The sequence below is a fragment of the Hydra viridissima genome, unplaced genomic scaffold (assembly GCF_058129835.1).
Source record: "Hydra viridissima isolate aposymbiotic clone 2 unplaced genomic scaffold, HvirCarnegie_v1 scaffold_8, whole genome shotgun sequence".
Taxonomy (NCBI): Eukaryota; Metazoa; Cnidaria; class Hydrozoa; order Anthoathecata; family Hydridae; genus Hydra; species Hydra viridissima.
Genome location: NW_028324307.1, coordinates 16471090 through 16491000, shown reverse-complemented (window position 1 = coordinate 16491000; position 19911 = coordinate 16471090). Strand labels below are relative to the sequence as shown.

General features: G+C 30.1%; 3 protein-coding genes and 1 pseudogene across 6 annotated transcripts; 1 reads left to right on the top strand and 3 right to left on the bottom strand.

The window, feature by feature from the left end:
* Positions 1-2372: 2372 nt before the first annotated feature.
* Positions 2373-15425, bottom strand: LOC145194936 (cysteine sulfinic acid decarboxylase-like). Of its 3 annotated transcripts, XM_090096655.1 has the most exons (9): positions 15242-15273; positions 14500-14560; positions 4719-5255; positions 4357-4590; positions 4114-4204; positions 3819-3971; positions 3495-3644; positions 3060-3296; positions 2373-2982 (listed from the first exon to the last, which is right to left on the bottom strand). In XM_090096655.1, the coding sequence occupies exons 3-9, from the start codon at positions 4999-5001 to the stop codon at positions 2373-2375; spliced, it is 1758 nt and encodes a 585-aa protein (XP_089952781.1). In that variant the 5' UTR covers positions 5002-5255; positions 14500-14560; positions 15242-15273. The 3 variants fall into 3 exon arrangements, with proteins under 3 accessions (XP_089952781.1, XP_089952782.1, XP_089952783.1); XM_090096656.1 differs by lacking the exon at positions 14500-14560 and having other exon boundaries at positions 15242-15425; XM_090096657.1 differs by lacking the exons at positions 14500-14560; positions 15242-15273 and adding an exon at positions 7322-7434.
* On the top strand, positions 10307-11065 carry LOC149885354 (uncharacterized). Its single transcript, XM_090094671.1, has one exon. It carries the CDS (start codon positions 10307-10309, stop codon positions 11063-11065), a length of 759 nt encoding a protein of 252 aa, XP_089950797.1.
* Positions 11195-12270, bottom strand: LOC149885353 (uncharacterized; annotated as a pseudogene). Its single transcript, XR_016455210.1, has 2 exons — positions 12032-12270; positions 11195-11918 (listed from the first exon to the last, which is right to left on the bottom strand). The product of XR_016455210.1 is annotated as an uncharacterized LOC149885353 (transcript).
* A 1616-nt stretch (positions 15426-17041) lies between the features above and the next one.
* LOC145195141 (pinopsin-like) lies at positions 17042-18315 on the bottom strand. The gene has a single exon (XM_080072927.2). The coding sequence runs from the start codon at positions 18175-18177 to the stop codon at positions 17212-17214; it is 966 nt and encodes a 321-aa protein (XP_079929053.2). The 5' UTR covers positions 18178-18315; the 3' UTR covers positions 17042-17211.
* Positions 18316-19911: the final 1596 nt, after the last annotated feature.

Genomic DNA, 19911 nt, shown 5'->3' with positions numbered 1-19911 from the left:
TACTTAATTTCATTCAGCAAACATAAAAATAAGTTAAAAAATTTCTTGTGGGTTGTAAAAATAACGAGTTATGTTAAAAGTACAATATAGGCATCGGTACAATATTAGCAACCTTACCCTAGTCTGGATGCTATGGATTTCTTTTGAAAAGGTTCCAATTTGTAAAGAAATTTGATAAAGAGTTTCTGTTGCTTGTTCACTGAAAAGTCCGCATCCAGTTTTCTTTGGCTTAGAGAAGTTGAATCTTTAGAAATGAGCCTTTGAAAATCTGTTGCGCAACAGATGGTCTTCTCCTCAAAGGCAAGGTTTTTCTACTGGTTTAACTGAGGTGAATGGTACCTCTGGGGTGCAATTATGTGAAAGACCTTAACAAACGATTAAAAAATATTTAGTGCAACATTTTTCAGTATTCTATACCTATTGTAGTGCTGTTGACTTAATTTAGTCACCAGATCCTCTTGTTTCGCTAATTCTGCTCTTCGCCATAACGCTTGCCAATCTTACAAGTAAGATAAGTACAGTTTGTGAGAAGCTTGGTTGAAACTAAATGAAAGTCATAGAGTGTGGGAATGGTTTGAGAGCCATCTGAAAAAAAGAATTACCTCCTTTGCGGCATCAGAGAGTTTTTTGCTCTTCATGGAAACGACACAAACTGTCTTTCTCCAATCATTATGTGTTTTGGCTCTGTCAGGCCAAAGCACATGATGTGAAATACAAGCTGTAAAGCACGCTGGAGTAAAAATCAGTTTTTGAGGTTGTTACTCGCACTATGAAGATGGGCTTAATGAGCTGGTGCAACTCTAATTGCTATTAGGCTTGCCACTAATTCGTAAATTTATTACGAACTTAATTCATATTTTTGTTTAGTAGTGGAACTAAACGGTTTTTTGGTTATAAAGTATGGTTCTGCTTAACTCTAAAAAAAGTTTAAATTTAAAAAATTAGCAAAGGAACAAATAAAAACCATTAATTTTGAAATCTGAGTGTCGGATAATCCCGATTATTTGAAAAAGCAAAAAATTTGTAACATGTTTTCAGGAGAAATCAGTCAGGAGAAATTAGTGCGAGGGAAAGTAGAGACTTCTATTCATAGTTATGAATGTTTGTGATGAAATCAACACAAAGTACGATTAAGAAGACAAGTATTATAATCTAGAAGACAAACTCTTTTATGAACTTCAGAAGTCTTCCGATGAGTGCAAATTTCAATACAGTACTGTGACAGAAATAGAGATTAAAAACCATCCACGTGACCTGTCATGTAAAAGAAAGGCATCAACCGAACAATAAAACTGACAATAGACCGAACAATAAAGCTGACAACCAACCGAACAATAAAACTGATAATGATCTAAAGATTTACAAATAAATATTGATCATCACCAAAAATAGAGACATCATAAAAGATTGCTCAAATGAGCAAGATAAGATGTTATATCGTTTAAAGTTTGATGTACAAGTTCGTTTCAAAGAAAACATTAAAAGAGAAGCCATGAAAAGTTAAAAAAACCCTCCACCAAATATCATGGCATTAATAATGCTTCAGTGAACACATTCACTGCTCGTAATATTCCAATTATAAATAATACTTCATTTTAATAGTTTAAATGACATTTTTTTATTTCTGATGAAAAAGCTGTATATCGACTTTGTTCGGTCAAATTGTAGTAACCCTAATGAACTAAATAAATGCTTTTCCAAAGATTCTATAAATTACTTGAAAGTCGTAGAAACAACGTTAAGTTTTTATACAAAACGGAGAAAATAAAAAACCGGACGAAACCAGAGACAAAATTCACTTTTAAGGAAGCAAGTTTTAATTTCAAAGAATATTCGTATGTATAAATCCCCTTTAAGCAGATTAAGCGGTATTTTAAAACTATTGACAAGTTGTTTTGAATTGGTGAACTTTTCTTAGTGTAATACAACTTCAAACAATCCGAAAGTAAGACCCATATAAACCGTGTTTCCTTTAAAAAGCAAAAGCCATGGAAAAGAGCGATTAGTAAATTCTAATTTTAAACGCAAAGTACAGAAACATAAAGAAACGTAGTTATTCTGAAAGTTCAAACTCATCTTTATACATCAAAGCAAACGGAGTTATCAAAATGAAAAAACTAAGTCATTGAAGGTGAAACTAAAAAATGTAGCGGACGATGAACGCTTAATTTACGAGCAACAAAAGATATTTCAAACAGCTTTGTTATCAATAAAAACATTAGAATTTTCCAAATATTTGAGATCCACTTTATGTCAAAGAAAACAACTTGAATTGGAATTACCTGATAAAGGCTATTTAATATATACAAAAAAAAAAGTTATAAGTATTTCTACAAAGATATCAACTAAATATTTTAAAAATTCATAAGTATTTACAAATCTTTCCCTAAATGCTCAATTTCATTCAGAACAAAGTCCATATCTTCAAAAGTCACTGCAGGATTAACTACTGTCATTCGCCAAAAGTTTACATAATCCTTTAAAGGCTGGTAACCACACAATATACTTCCTGTTAATGTCATTCTTGATTTGATAATGGGAGCAATGGAGTGCAATCGTGCATTTTTCTCCGGGCCGTCTTTCATTTTTTTAATACTAGGTGGCAAGTAATAAAAACAGACGTTCGTGCACTGAGGTTCCCGTATTAGTTTAAAATTTTCGCGTTTTTTTATTATCTCTGCAAGATATCGGGAATTGTTGTAGGCTCGGTCAATCTGTTCTTCTAATCCTTTGTCACCTTTAGCTTTCCACATCATCCATAACTTTAGAACATCAACGTTTCGTCCACATTGTATTGTTTTATCGCCTTGATCCCACTCTTTAGGGTTGTATAGTCGCTTATCTTTTTGAAACAAATACGACGCACCATCAACACTTTCTCTATTACAACTTGCCAGTATATCTTTCTCTTTTGTGAAAAGGATAGAGCATTGAAACAAACAGCCCATTAATTTATGAGGATTCCATGTAACCGAGTCAGCTCTAAAGATGAATAAATGTTACTTTTATAAAGTCAATCAATCTTCTTATCAAGTAAAGAAAGTATTTCAGTTATTTACCTCTCAACACCAGCCATTAGATACTTGTATTTACGAGATAACAAGGATGCTCCTCCCCAAGCACCATCAACATGCAACCACAATCTATACTTTTCACATACGTCTGCAATATCATTAATTGGGTCGAAGGCACCTCCAACGGTTGTCCCTGCTGTAGCGCAAACATAAAATGGTTCTTCTCCACGTGACAGACTTGCTTCAATTTGCTCTACTAAATTTTTCACCAACATTTTCCCACTAAAAAAAAATACAAAATATAAAAATAAAATATCCTACAAAATTTGTTTATTTGCCATTAGTAATCTTAAAGTAAATTTGATCAAAAAATGAAGCAAAAAACAATTTCAATTAAATGAAGTATTTAAAAGGGAAGGTTATTTCGGTTATCTCTGGAATAATCTTATCTCCTTAAAAAAAGTTGAATTCTTTCATTACTTTTCATCTGTCTCTATTTTCTTGAGATTGTTGGTTCCAATCCCTAAAGTTGCAGCTGCTTTGTTAGTTGAATAATGCGCCTCTTCTGACACAAAAGCTACAAGACGTTTTCCTCCGTAGAGACCTTCTTCTTTTAAATTCGGGTGACGACTATAAACAAACAAAAATTGAAATTAAATAACTTTTGATTAAATAGTAAAACTGTTTGAGGTAAATTTATTGTTAAATAATGTTTCCCAATTAAATTGTTTCTTTGTAAATTTTTTATATTTTTTAAAGTGTTTTATAAAACAAACCTATCAAAAAGCATAATAAATAATTTACTGATATCTTGCGATGCTCATGGCTTGCATGTTTGAAATTGAACCCCCTGGAAACATTTGTGCATCACCACTGCTATAACCAATTATTGATTTCATTTTGTCGAGAAGGTATTTCTCCATCATAATATAAACAGGCCCAACCTCATAAGTAAACCTAAATGAAAGTTCTAAATATTTTGATAGATTCAAATACTCGCAGCCTCACAAACCAAAATAAACAAATGTAAGAGAAAAATGTAGAAAAATGTTTATTAAAATTGTTTATTAAAAACTTTAGATAAATGAAGTTAGCATACATCAAAGTGTTAGTTGTCGTGCTGATCCACTGTCCCATCAAACAGGTGATGTCCAAACCAGAAAACAGTTGGTTGAAAAAACGAGGATGCCCTTAAATTAGAAAAAACATTATAATACTTATTTTGCATTTCCAACCTGCCAGTGACCATCAATGCTCCTGTATTTCATAGTTTATTTCTTTATATTTTAGACCAGCAACAAAAAAGATATTGAGGAAAAACATAAGTATAAGTGAAAAATACCTGTCTTTACCGCATACTTCAACACTTTATCTGTTATGCACAAGATTTCTTGAAGATTTTCACCTTCGCTTTTTAAATTGAAGTCAATCTCTTTCTGAAGCTGACCAGGGTCTATAAAGTTGATAACCGTACTGCGGCGGTCATTTGAACTTTTTATAAAATCACACAACTTTGACACAACTCTCACCACTAACTCTTCGGTGATCTTTTCATCGTTGGCATAAGGGTAAAGATCTGTAAGAGAAAAACGAAAAATGTTTTATTCAAAAAACTTTTTTGGTAGTGTTTATAATCACAACGCGTTAAGTTCCTTCGATCCAAATTAAAATATTTTTTTAAAAATAATTTCGGAAAAAATTAACCTTTATAAGTAGAATCTTTTAGCGCAGTCTTCTTACGGGCAATAGCGTTTTTGCTCACAAATATTTCACGCTGATCTATTGCAATCTTTGGTTTTTGCAACATCAACATAGCTTCAAGTTTATCGACATAGCGAGTTTTTTTCGTTATGTTTACGGCGTGTAAATCGCAAGTCTCCAGCTTCAACGTCTTATTAACGTCTTTGGTGTTCTTCTTCGTGGCATTACTTTCTCGAAGAGTAAAGCTCATGATTGGCTTTGATGAATTTCGATTAGATCCTTTCATTCTTGTCTTTTACACTGAGATTTGCTTCTTTGAGCCTTTCGCTCTTTTTATACCCAACGTGGGAATTACTCATTCAGAAATAAGTCGTGTGATGACGTCATTAACAACAAAATTCAATCCGTTGATTTTTTGGTTAGAATTGCGATCACTGGTGAATTCACGTTACGATGATGACGAGCAAAGTTATTCCATCTCTCACTCTCCGTAAAATTTACTTAATGCTCCATTTCACGATTACAAATCTGGTTGATTTTCTATAATAGGGGTCGTATAATCGTATACTTATTTTAGGTTATTAAATTTTTTAAAAAACAAGTTGATTGATATTTCATTCTTTAAAACTTAATTTGTATTTTTCTAATTGCATTTGTATTTTTTTGTATTTTTTTTAAAAACTTTGTTATAAAAACAAACAAACAAAAAAAATACAAAAAAAAAAAAAAAATTAGTTTGTAAAAAAAATCACGTAAAAAAAAAATTAAATTTATTCAATTATAAAACAACGGAACGTTTTTTTTTTTTTTTTTGCGGAATTCATAATTAAGAATAAAACTACTAATTTATGGTTTCACCCTGAAAATAACAATTTATTACATACAGTACAAAACTTAAAGAAAACAAACTTTTGGAAGGGTTGGTGTAATAAAAAAAAATTTAAAAAATTGTGTAAGAGTACTATTAATATAAAAATGTAATAACGTTTAGAAAACATTTTTCGTTACAATTTACTAGTACTTTTCCCTACTTCGCTGTTTAAAATGCATTAATAATCTATTCACTCGCGTTATTACATCACAAGCTTTTCTTTAAAAAAAATCGACTGCACTCGCTTTGTGACGTCGCGAAGCACTTTAAATATTTTATCTTCATCCCGAGTGAACTACACAAGCAAACGTGTAGAGAAAAAGCCAAATCTACTTAATAAACATTTTTTTATTACTGAAAAACATTGGTCATATCGAGAGTTAGTATGATGGGGGATTTGTCACGTTGAGAGTTAGTAAAATATTTTACAATATTTGGTCGCTAATTACAGGACATAAAGCGTTTTTGATGAGGAATATAACTTCTCAATTTTAACTTCGATTATCATTGTTTACTGATTAAGGCTTATAAGATTCAATTTTAAAACGAAAAAACGAAACTAAGTTGAAAATTATATCGAGTCTCAACTACTTTCTTATATACTAACCCCCGTGCTGTGTTTTGTTTTAAGAATCTCTTAAAAGAAAAATTTCTTGATTTTAAATTTATACTTATTTTGAATAAATCTTTTCTCTCCTTGAAACTAAAATTGCATTTTAGAACGCTAGAGGAGCTTCTAGCAGATCTTCCTCAAAGAGATAGAGAGGTGACAGAAGGGGTTTGGTTACCCTAAATTCTTGCTCCAACTTTGATACTCGTAATTTTTTTTAAAAAAAATATTTAACCAAACGCTAAAAAATACGCTGCAAACTTTCAACATTTTGCCTTTACTACTTAGATATAATTACGTTGGTGTTTGCGGTTAAACTTAATTGCGATCATTAAAATGTAACCGCGAGCGCTAAATTAAAATACCAAACAGACAATTTCTAGCCGATTTAACGGAAGTATAATTTTTCAAACAAATTAGAATAGATGGAGAAAAAAGAAAACATTATGATGGCGGAAGCATAAAAAGAAAACTCTATATTTTTCATATAGTCGGCAAGCCTTTTGAAATCTGCGCAAAGTAGGATGTAAATGTGTAATAAGAAAAAAACTTAATATTTAGCTTCTTTTTTTTTTAGTTTTGATTTTAAAGTTTTTTAAAACATTTCAGTTTCAGAAGGTTTAAAAGAAATTTGTTAAACAGAGTCAAATCGCAACTAAACTTGAAGAACGTGGAATATCTGTGATTATCTATTGAATTCGCATTTCTGTTCTCAATTTTTTGATTCGCCAGCTTTTGCACATAGGTTTTAAAAAGTTTTGCAAGTCAGCAAATAAACAACAATAACAAAAATAATTTCCTAGAAACAAAAAAAAACAAACAACAATAGCAATTAGTTACAATAACAAATGATTTTGCCGACCGCACAAACTACCTTAATCTCGTTCCCAGAGCTACTTCGACCACAGAAGCGTGTATTTTGTTACAATTTATATATTTTGCCTATATCTAAATAGGCAAAATTATTAAAGACAAATGCAGGCATTTTTGAGAAGGTTTTAAATTCGACGAGGCAAAAAATTTTTATTACTGTGTTATTGGTTTTCAAAAGTGATTCTAAAAAACTGAAAATTAAAAATATTGCAAATTCTGTTTAGTCATATTTGTAAAAATAACTTATCAAACCATCATTAGGCCGGGTGAATAAAAACGAGCAATTGCTTTTACTCAGTAATTGGTCAGCTTTACGTGAATAAAAACTTCTCACCAACTAAGATTATGCGCATGAAATATATTTTTTAAGTAATGCCAACCTATAAATAAGTATATAAATATCTATATAAATATTCCATTTATAAGCTATCGCCTTCAAAAGTGTTTATAGTAACAACAAATGCGGATGGGTTGATGGCTCGGCTAAACTTAGACGCCTAAATTATGTTTGATTTTCCCGGCTAGACCGCCGTTTTACGTCAAACGAGGAAAATCATATTTTATGTTTGAGACGAGTTTTCATCAAATAAAAACAGCACGCATGCGCTATAAGTTTTTATATTTATATTTTTTTAATTGTAATTGGTGTGCTGACTTTAAAGAACGAAAATCGCGGTTTAGTGGTAATACTTTGATATGTTTTTAAAACAATTAATAGAGCAAATATTACATGACCACAAATATTCGAATAAAACCTCAAGGCACTCGAAAACGGGAAATACACGAAAATCTGGTCTGTTTTGACTAGCCTGAACTGATTTATTTGACCGAACGTTTTAAAAAGATCTGAAATTTCTTTTTCTAGAAAAAACTAGAAACGTTTCGTTTGCAAAATATCTTAGCAGCTAAGAATGAAGAAAAAACGGCAAATTTAATTTGACCGAAAAATAAGCTGTGTAAATTAGAACAAACTTGGGTTTTTAGGCCATCCATGGAGTTATAAACTTGGGTTTTTAGGCCAACCATGGGGAAAGAAGTAAGTTTTTTTGAGATAAGTATTTTTTTTATCTCAAATTGTTTTTAAATCCACCACTAAATGATGGATTCCTTCACCAGTTATCTGGTATACAATGGGGCGAAAAGTTTAAAATTTTAAGTTGGCTTTCGTTGCAGAGACGGAAACTTTTTGTAACAGAAATAAAACAACAACTCCTGAAAAAATATTTTAGTTAAAATTTGCTTCCTTCAGCCAACAGTTTGAGAACATTGTATTTAGCCTATCAATAATCCTATATTTTCATAAAAATAAGGAAATATCTTAGCACTATCGTACCAGCACTGCTGACCAGAGGATCACATAGGTTTGTTTGTCACCTGAGAAATTTTATTATTTTTCTTGAATTGTTTTCAATTCAATTGCAGTTATGGAGTAGTAGCAATATGTATATTTACTCTATATAGCGATATTAGAACTGTTTAATATACAGAAGCATTCAATCTAGCTCTTTGATCTATGTGGCTATATTTCGTGCCTATTTTTGCCAAATAGGCCAGAATTTTTTTTTTTCACGGAAGATCTGTCAGCCATTTTTAGTGAACATACAGGTATCTAGATTACCAACAGTTACAAGGTTTTCTGTTTCTAAAGGTGAGTTTCCACTCATCCTTTTTTGCTACGGGTAGGGAAAGGGATGGGAAAAAAAACGAATATGGACAGATCGGATGGGATATATTCATTTCCACTTGCACTGGTCAAACTTGCTTTACTTTAACTTTCACTTTTAAGTAATGATAGCTAAATAATAAAAATGGCGGTGTTATCGATTCTTAGCAGAAGAACTTTACATTTGTTATTACTGAATTATTTAAAAATCAAAAGAAGGCAAAAGTATAAAAAAAGGTTTTGGGTCAGAAAATTATTTAGAGAAAGAAAAACAAAAGGAGCATTCAATTTATTTATAAAAGATATGCAACTTTTCGATCACGAATTCTTTTTTAAGTTTTTTCGAATGACACCTACAAAGTATGAACATTTGTTAAGTCTAATTGCACCGGCGATTACAAAATCTTCCCTCAGACGCGAGACAATTGGAGCGAGTGAACGTTTAATGGTCACTTTGAGATATATTTTTGGAGGCACTTCACAAATAGACCTATCTGGTATGTTTCGAATAAGTCCGACTTCCATAGGAAGAATAATAAACGAAACCTCTACTGCTATATGGACTATTTTGTTGGCTATGGAATATATTAGCTATCCAAAAAACAAAGGCGCTACTCGACTTTCTCCCCCCCCCCCCCCCCTTATTTTATGATTGATTCTGATAGAGAATTTTATGCTGATTAAGAATCGTATAAAAACATGGGTCTCAAAATCAATGGAAAGTGCTCTAATTCGAAGTCAAAGTTGTAAAAAATCCCACTAAAAACCCTAATATTCGCCATTTTGAAAATACTAAGTTAATGATCTTTTAGCTGACAAAAGCAAAACATTAATAGCATGTTTTTTACGTTAAAAAAGTCGTTAAAGTATGTTTATCTTGCGCAATTTTTTGTGGCAATGAAAATAGCCGTTTTTTGATTTATTAGAGAATAAACTATATTGCAAGTAATGTACTTTTGTAATAAATTTAAAAAAAAAATTCAACAGTTTTGTTTCCTAAAAGAAGAACTTATGAAACTTAGTACATAGTTGTTCTATCACATGTAAAATTTAGAAAATGTAACCTTCAAACCGTTTTTTTAATTAAAAAAACCAGCGTAGGATACAATAATAATTATTCATCAATTTTTCTACATTCTCACATTCTACGTTCAACCTTTATTTGAAATCTTCCATTAATTTCATTTCGTTATAACACTTTCGTTACAATACTTTAAAATAATAATGCTAAGGCTTATGGAAACCAGGTCTGTTTATTGCGCAATGTAACGGTAATTAATTTTCGTTAAAAATGAAAGCGTTTTGAAAAAAAATGGCGAATATTAGGGTTTTTAGTGGGATTTTTTACAACTTTGACTTCGAATTAGAGCACTTTCCATTGATTTTGAGACCCATGTTTTTATACGATTCTTAATCAGCATAAAATTTTCTATCAGAATCAATCATAAAATTAGGGGGGGGAGAAAGTCGAGTAGCGCCAAAACAAAAATGAATGGAGATCTATAGCAAACGAATTTGAGAAGAAATGGAACTTCTCCAATTGCATAGGGGCTATAGATGGGAAACATATAGTTATGCAAGCCCCTTCAAGATCAGGCTCGTTCTACTTTAATTATAAAAAATCTCACTCTATTGTTCTGATGGCTATTTGTAATGCAAACTATGAGTTCACACTTGTTGATATTGGTGATACTGGTAGAAACAGTGATGGTGGTGTATTCAGAAATAGTAAAATGGGAATTGCTTTTGAATCAAAGTTATTAAATATCCCAGAACCTTATGAACCAATAGGCTCAAACGTAAAACTGCCATATGTTCTAATTGGAGATGAGGCATTTCCCCTCAAAAACTATTTAATGAAGCCATACCCTAAAGAAATATTATCTTTGAAGGAAAGAATATATAACTATAGATTGGCACGTGCACGCAGAACAATAGAAAATACTTTTGGTATTTTGGCAGCAAGATGCAGAATTTTTCGCAAACCAATTATTGCAAAAGAAAATATTGTAATTAACGTGACTAAAGCTGCCACTGCTCTGCATAACTACCTTATGCATGGTCGCCAGTTTGAACCATTAAATCAGTATTGCCCTTCAAAATTTGTTGATTATGAAACACCATCTGGTTTGCAAGCTGGTGAATGGCAAAGTGATGTTTCTGATTACCAAGGAATAACACTTTTACAAAAACAATTAGGCTCAAATAACTATACTCGTGATGCAAAGGCAGTGAGGGAATCATTTCGAGACTTCTTTAATTCTCCCCAAGGACAGGTTCCATGGCAATATGATATGGTTACTCATACTCAAAACACATTTGATCAAAGATGAAATTCCTCTTCCTTTATATATATATATATATATATATATATATATATATATATATATATATATATATATATATATATATATATATATATATATATATATATATATATATATCTGTGTGTGTGTGTTATATATATGAATATATATAGTTTTTTTAGTTGCTTTATTTGTTTTTATTTTTGAAGTATTTTATTGTTTACCTTAAATGTATATATTGAATGTAAAAATAACTAACATCTTCGTATATGAAATATATTTTATTTGAAAATTAAATTTTACATTTTCATTCATTGTCACTTTCCATTTCAAGGAGGATTTCCATAACTTTTATTTTTGCTAATTTGTTTTTCTTTTTTGAAAGATTATGAAAAGAGCTTACTAAGCTTTTACAGAATAACTCATCTGGATCATTTTCATTTATTTTCATCAGTTTATTTTGCTCCACATCATTCATTATCGCTTTTTCAAGAGCAACTTGTAATGGGTCAATTTTCATTTTTCTTTTCATATGATTTGGCGATGAGATAATCATCTGAGGTGATGTAATTGAATTTATAACTGTTTCATTTTCTACTAAAGTCAAATTATCTCTTGAACTTGATGCTCTAATGGAATTGTCTATATTTTCAAGTCCTCTGTGTTCAACTAAATGTTGTGTTGCAAAAATTATCGCATTTTATGTTTGAACTAGTCGATTTTACCCCAATGACATCTTTCAAAAACATTAATTCTGTGAAGAATTGGCATGATGGTAATTGTTCCCCACCAGCTCCAGACATGGTAGCCTTTTTTTGACGATTCAAGCATCTACGAAAATTTTCTCTCAATTTCGTCCATGCTGAAGTCAAAGTTTTTTCTACACACAAAAAGAAAAAAAAAAAAAAATAGGTTACGTTATGTAAAATAGGTTACGTCATTTTATTATTTAGAAATTTTTGTTTAAATTTACTTGGAAAAATAAATAGCTACCTTCTATTTTTAATAAAGTAGATATCTGCCTCCATGCTTCAACTTTTAAAGGTGTTTCCTTATATGCGCGAGTTGTTGTGTCCCATAAACATGGAAATTTTCTCACTTCTTCTATTAAATGAGCCTCCAAGTTTGTTGGAACATTTTGTATTCTTGAAAAATCCACATTTAGTTCATTCATTATTAAATTAAATTTATAATAATATCGTAAATCGGACAGTTCACTTCAAAGTTTAATATTTTAACATTTTATTCGGGTATTTATACTATTTAAAATTAGCAGTAAAACTAACAAAGTTGTAATTGTGAGTAACTAAATATCTTAATGATTTCCATTTTGCTTCATAGTAGGAAAATAAAAATATACGCGTAAATAGCTTTAAGTAATTACATACATAGTTATAGGAAAATAAATGTTTTTGACAAAATTACGAAATTAAAGCTTTATGACAAAATTACGAAAATGGAAAAATTCTTGGAAACTTTTACACTTTTTTGTTTTTAATTTTCGAAAATTCTAGCAAGGTGATTGGCTGCTCGTTTCGCTATTTGCTTATTTACGGGAAAAAGTTGATTTGAGATTAACCTTTTCCCGAGACAGATATGATGGGAAAAACTAAGCTGCGGGAAAATCAAATTACAAACTGCGCATGCTCACGTGATTAATTTTCCCATCCCTTTCCCGTTCCCGTAGCTAAACGGATGAGTGGAAACTCACCTTAATGTACGCGCATGCCACTGCACAACGATGAGATCTTTTCTCCTGCATATAAAGAAAGATACTATATTAGATTTGCATATTTCATATTAATAGCTATATGGTATTTCATATTTTCAAAATCAAGTTATTTCCATAATTAGGTTCATATTTTTCATCTTCTACAATCGCTAAAATAAGAACTTTTTAAACACTATTATTCTTCAATATTTGATTCTTCTTTTTTCGAAAACATTCTCTACAACTTTCAGAAAGTCTCCATCTCAGTCTTAAGACACTATTACAAAAGACACTGTTGGATTCAAACTTCAGTCCTCAATAATCAGAGGGATGAAAACAGAAGAATTTGTTATGTATAATACCAGAAATTGATTCATTAATGCTTGATATAATTACACACTGTAAAACTCATCAAGTTATTGCTTGAGAAACCAATAAGTAACAAAAGCTGTTTCTTACTTCAAAATATTTTCTCTAATTAAACCCAGTTCAAACTGTTTGAACCATAGAGCACAGTTTATTTTACCAGATAGTTTGACACTTGTAGTTCCTTGGTCATTTAAATAGATTTGTTTAAAACTTCTATTATACATTTTTAAGTGATGTTCTTTGCATCTTTAACTTTAAAAACAACTCTCTTTTAATCCCTTCTTTCTCCATCTTATGGTTAAGCATTGATATACATCAGAATATTCTCACAGTAGTAAACAGTAATTAAAATTCCTATAGCAGCAATTTCAGAACAATTATCAACTTGGGCCAGTCTTGAGAAAAAATGAATTAGATATCTTATCAGGAATACTTAACTCAAAAACTTCAGCAGCTATTACATCCAAGCAAAAATTCAAAAAGTGATTTTTGCTGGTTCAAGCAACCTGAAAAATTTGTTTTTTATAAAATAAACATAAAAAAAATGTAAATTTTAGTAAAAATCAAGTATGTCTTCTTAAAAACTAAACAAAATAATAAATGTAATAAATGTAAAAGAGAATTTTAAAACTCTTTCCGAAAAACGTTTTTATATTCAATTCTCCTCAATATTACATATATATATGTATATATATATATATATATATATATATATATATATATATATATATATATATATATATATATATATATATATATATAGAGAGAGAGAGAGAGAGAGAGAGAGAGAGAGAGAGAGAGGGAGATAAGAAATATAAAGAGATATAAGAAAAATGTGACATCGCTATACATTACATATACATACATAAATACATACATACATACATACATACATACATACATACATACATACATACATACATACATACATACATACATACATACATACATACATACATACATACATACATACATACATACATACATACATACATACATACATACATACATACATACATACATACATAATTGTAATAATATAATGATGATTGTCCTCATTTTTTATAATATTTGATTTGATGAGAAGAAAATGTTGTTAATAATATCAACCGCACTAATATTGTTACTCTTAACATTTAATTTAAAAATCTTTTGCTTACATTTAAAAAACTTTTCATTTAAGGAGTTATCTGAAGAAGTATTCAAAAGTATTGACATTATTACAACTGATGAAATAAAACTTTTGAAGTTACTGCATCATAATTGACATGATCTATATAATCAAGCAAATGTATTTGAAAATATGAATTCTCTCGCAGATTTAATGAGTTGTAAGCAAATTTTTAGAAACGTATACAAACCAAAATTACAGTAAAAGTACCTCTTGTCAATGAGTCTTATAGCATTCAAAACTATGTTTTATGAAGTTCTATTATTTTCACCTACAGGAAAATATTTTTATAAACCAATTTTATATATTTAATTTTATATTTTTAATAACTCAGCAAATCTTTACTTTTACTTATATTGTGTGTGTGTGTGTGTGTGTGTGTGTGTGTGTGTGTGTGTGTGTGTGTGTGTGTGTGTGTGTGTGTGTGTGTGTGTGTGTGTGTGTGTGTACATATATATATATATATATATATATATATATATATATATATATATATATATATATATATATATATACATATCACTATCTTATCAACTTGGATTTCCCAAGACTTTATGGAAGTGTGTTTACTTTGAAGTAGATAAAAATTTCATTTAAAGTTGGCTTATATTACTATAGGGAAACCCAAAAAATCTCTTGGTTGTTTAATTCTATTTTTCATAGTTGACTAATAACTCCAGAGAGTGTGAAAGCCCAAGCACTTTTCCCCGAGAAACATCTTCAAAAACAGAATCACAAAGAAAGATTTTTATTTCTACTGTTGTTATGAAACGACAGAAAATTCAATAACAAGGTGTTAGCTAAAATAATCTCAGAGACAAATTTAAAAAATGACTTTGCACTATCTTATTTTTTTAGTACAGTTTCAGTAAAATTTTAAATGGTTTGGGTAATTTTTTTATTTGACCAACGACAAAGTCCTCTTAAACTTAAAGAAAAACAAAAAGCTTACCGAAGCGCTAATCGCCATTTTTTCAACATGACAAATATAAATTCCCTTAATTTAAAAACCACGTTTTGTTTAACAATAACCGTTTCTAATTTTTATTGCTCTTAATTAAAAAAACCTTTCTAATTTTTGTTGTATTTTAACATTTGTAGCATTTTATTTATTTTGCTTTACACAAATGCATTCTACATTCATATTTAGTTAATATATTACTTATATATAACTATATTCATGTAGTTAGTTAATCAGCTAACAAACAAGCTATAAGTTTTGTTATCAAATTATTCTTTTTTAAAAAACCCCCCTCTTTACCTCCATATACCCCCTTTACTTCTATCAAGGGCTTCCGTATGACAAAATAAATGACTATCATCTATATCACAAGCTTAAAAACTATCTTTGGTATTAAGTATAATAAAGAAAATTATTTAACATTAATATGTATTAACATAATTATGTATCATCATCTTTTTTTTTTTTTTTTTAATTTCTTTATAACTAAAAGTTTTTTCCCAAATAAAATTTTGTGTTCAGGTAAAAATTGCAAGTAATAGGTTCAATTTCATTTAAATATGCGCCTTAAACCTTCATTAGAACGGCATTCAGGGTTGTTTTTAAACTAATCTTTTTTTAATATAACATATTTTTCCCGTTTATAAAGGTTATTTTTTCGGTTCAAATTTTTTATTTTACAGTTAAAATCTTTATTGCCGATCTTCTGGAAATGTGTGATGCCAATACCGGAAATTTTGAGTTGTTTTATGTGGCTTCACATCTCTCACTCACACAAAAAAATGAAAGATTGTCAAGATCCCGAGCAACTAAAATACGTAGCCTTAAACAATCAATCGAACATCTTTGATGAAAATCTTTGAAATCTTTGAAAATCTTTGAAATCTTTGAAAATCTTTGACACCTTTGATGTTCGATCGATTGTTTCAGGCTACGTATTTTAGTTACTCAAAAGACTCAAATTTATAAAAGAATCTTGTAAATCTTGAACCTCGTTGAAAATTAATGCAAAAAATTACAACATAAGTTTTCTTTTAAATTTGCAAACAGCTTTTACTGATGCAGTCGTAAGCTGAGCTTTATCATCGATACAAGATCCATTTATCATTTGCTTGAGTCATCCCAAGTTTTGATTTTGATATTAAATTCCATAAAATTTCAAGAAGACTTTTGCCCTTGAAACATTAGTACAAAAGTTTTTATAACTTTTTGAACGTTTATTTTGTTATTATAGGTAAATTAGGTCCTAAAGTCTCTAAAACATAACAATAAATTAAAGTTAGAACTTTGAGAGATATGTCCTCTACATGTTACCATTGTATTGAAAAATGGAAGAAGTTTCGAACAGGTTTAAAACTTTATTACTGATTGCTAAAACATTTAAAAGCTTCTCGGATTTTTTTTTGGTTTGTGTTTTCCAGCAGATATTGGGGGGTTTGATTTGGTTTACTGTGATTGAAGGCGGTGCAAGTCTTTAAAAGAAAAAAACGTTTTTACATTTGAAAATAATAGGAAAAGTATTATTCGCACTATTTCGGCTCAGATTTACTTTTATACTTGAATTACGCCAATTTTACATTATTTGTGGTTGGTTCTTTCATTTTTTTTCTCATTAAATAGATCTATTAGGTATGGAACGAAACACACGCACATTGCTAAATTATGATGCCTGAAAACTAAGAAATGCACTTTCTGTTCTTTGTAAGGTTCATTTTTGATATACGTTTCAAATAGTTTTTCGAAGGAAATAAAATAAAATCGCAAAAAAACAAATTAAAAAACAAGCAAATTTATATTAGTTACAACTCTTAAATATTACAAATATCATTTATTATTATAAATATTGAAAATAGAATTGCAATCATAAATATTATAATTAGAAATACTGCAAATACAGAGGCAACATTTTACAAGCACGACATCTTTATCATCATCTTTATTTTAAAATTTCATGCAAGATTTCATGTATATTGTTCTAAATTACAGTTTGGTTGGTTACTCGCATTTGTCTCTGATGAAATAGTGTTTTTTTGAAACCATCTAAATACTCCCATGTGTTGTAATTGAGTTTGAAATGGTTTGTTAAAATAGCAGTTCACAAACGCTCCAATGATTGAAGATAACGATGCGAACAATGCTGCAAGGTTAAACAAAAAAGGAGGAACTGCTATACCAAATACAGCAATCACACACACAAAAATGTAAGGAGTCCAAGTAACGAAACAGCCTATTGTAAAGCATGAGATGATATTCAAGTAAATCTTTGCCAGAATTTCGGACTGCTGGTTAAAACAGTTTTTTCTGAAAATATTTTCTTCGTTTTGAACAGCTGCAGCGTTTGTTTTTTTCAGAGTCCAAAGAAGCAACGCTCCCGGACATATGTAGCAGAAAACCAACACGAACATGAGATACGTAAAAGAACTTGAGTGAACTAACTTCCAATCCAATGAGCACCTTCTTTTATCCAAGTCATCTTCGTAGTTGGAAAAACCAGTTATGGGTAAAAACGCCCATAAAAAGCCGTAAAGATAACAGAAAAATAACAATGCAAATCTTTGCCACACTCTTTGACAGTAATTAAAATATGAAACTGGATTTTTAAACGCAAAAAAACGGAGTAAGGATATTACAACCATGTGAACAATCCTGACAACCGTTGTGAAGAATATCAAGAAAGCAGCTTCGACGCAACCCCGACTATTTCTTAAAGGAAAAACTCTATGAAAGATGCTGATTTCGGATGCTAGCCCGGTTGATGCCTGAAGTATATCTAAAATTGAAATGCTAGTTAGAAATAGCTGAGGAAGCTCAGTGGATCGCTTTAGCTTGAAAACAAAAACATAAAAAATGGCGGCGTTAAGAACAGTAGATAAAATGAGTAGCACGACGGCATATGCTAAAGCAAATATTCCATAAGGATCTGCCATAGTTGTTGGTAAGCGAAGAAAACGAAAATCCTTTTTCTGTTAAAAAAACCTTCATTCGATTGAAGCGGTATAAAGCTCCTAAGCAACTTTACAACAAATTTCGCTCCTAAATGAGCCCAGCATGATGCTTTTTTTTAAATTTTCCGTGTTTTACTTTAAAAGTAAAAATGTAATAAAACCTTTTTCTTTTTTTTTGTCTAATTAAATAATTCAGTATATACAGTAAAATCAATTCTTCGTTTCTATTTCAATTTAAAAACTATTATTTGTGAATATACTAACTTTTCATGTTTTCATTGTTTTAGTGTAAATTACAGCAGTAAAATTTTATCTATTATCGCTCTAATTTTTAAAGAAAAATGGCTTAAATTATAAAACAAATTTCTTATAAATATATTTTCGCGTTTAAAATATTAATACGTGTTTAAAAATATTAAATATTATTATTTATGTTCTTTTGTATTCAATGAGATTTTAGTTGCTCAAAGCCTAACCATTGACTAACCATATCCTGAGTAATATATTTAATTAGTAATTTTAGAGATAAGTATCATAAGCTAAAAGATGAGTGTTTAAATGTTCGATAGAAAGATTAATAGATCATTGATGTAGAAAAGAAAATAGAGAAGATTTGTTGCAAATTTGTTAAACTGATATTTAAGACAGTGGATTGACTGCCAAATAAGAATTCTCTATTTACGTTTTTAATAACAATATTTAAATTTTTTTATAAGATTTGTAATTAAGCTTTAAAACAGCAACAGTTGTAAAAATTATTGAAGTAGAGGCTGATTCTCGTATTTAAGTGATCCACTAAAACATTTTTATGTCTTCATATCGTTGGCATTAAGCCATGCTTTAATGGTTTTGTAGTAAAAGTTTGTGTTAATAACTAGGAATCATGCGGCCTCAAATAAATGATAACTGATATAAAGAGCTGTTCGCAGTTTCTTTTACTTATACTTACATGGTTTAATCTTTGAGACGAGCTTATGACTAATGACAGGATCAACCATATAATTATTGTCAAAAGCGGCAAAACTGTTGCTCTTTAGCAAATAGCGGATAAGACGATAAACGCAGCAATAGTAGCAGATAAGACAATAAACGCAGCTCCGTTTTGCCGTATTCGACATCCGTAAACCATTATGTATTTAACATTGAAGCGCAGCAGAGTCGTCGCAAACGCGAACGTTTGTGCAGCTCTCTGCGTTCTTTAAAATAACCAGCCATTTTATGTAATATTCAGCCGCTTCAGAAAATCCTCAGTTGGTCTAGAAAATACTAAAACTTAAAACATCAAGTTGTTTTCAAATTGTTTAAGTTCGGATGAAATAAATTTTTGTGTGGCGAGGAAACATTACTTATTTTCCCTCTCACAAACAGCTGTTAATCACGGTAACACAGATCAGATGTGTGTGTCCACTGGAAAAGATTTTTTTTGGTAAACAAATCAAACAATAAAAAGAGAAGAAGTGGACATTGTGCCGGCGATGCTTTATTCCGATTTCTGCCCTACCCACCATCGATGGTAAGGTAGTGGCTTACCATCTTTGCAAAGAACGTTCGATTCAAGAATAAAAATTACCTTATCCAAATTCGGGGAAGTAGTGACAGAACGGTGCTAGATCTCAATCTTGTAATAGAAATGAAAACAATTCAAATATTTAAGATGTATGTATGTATGTATGTATGTATGTATGTATGTATGTATGTATGTATGTATGTATGTAT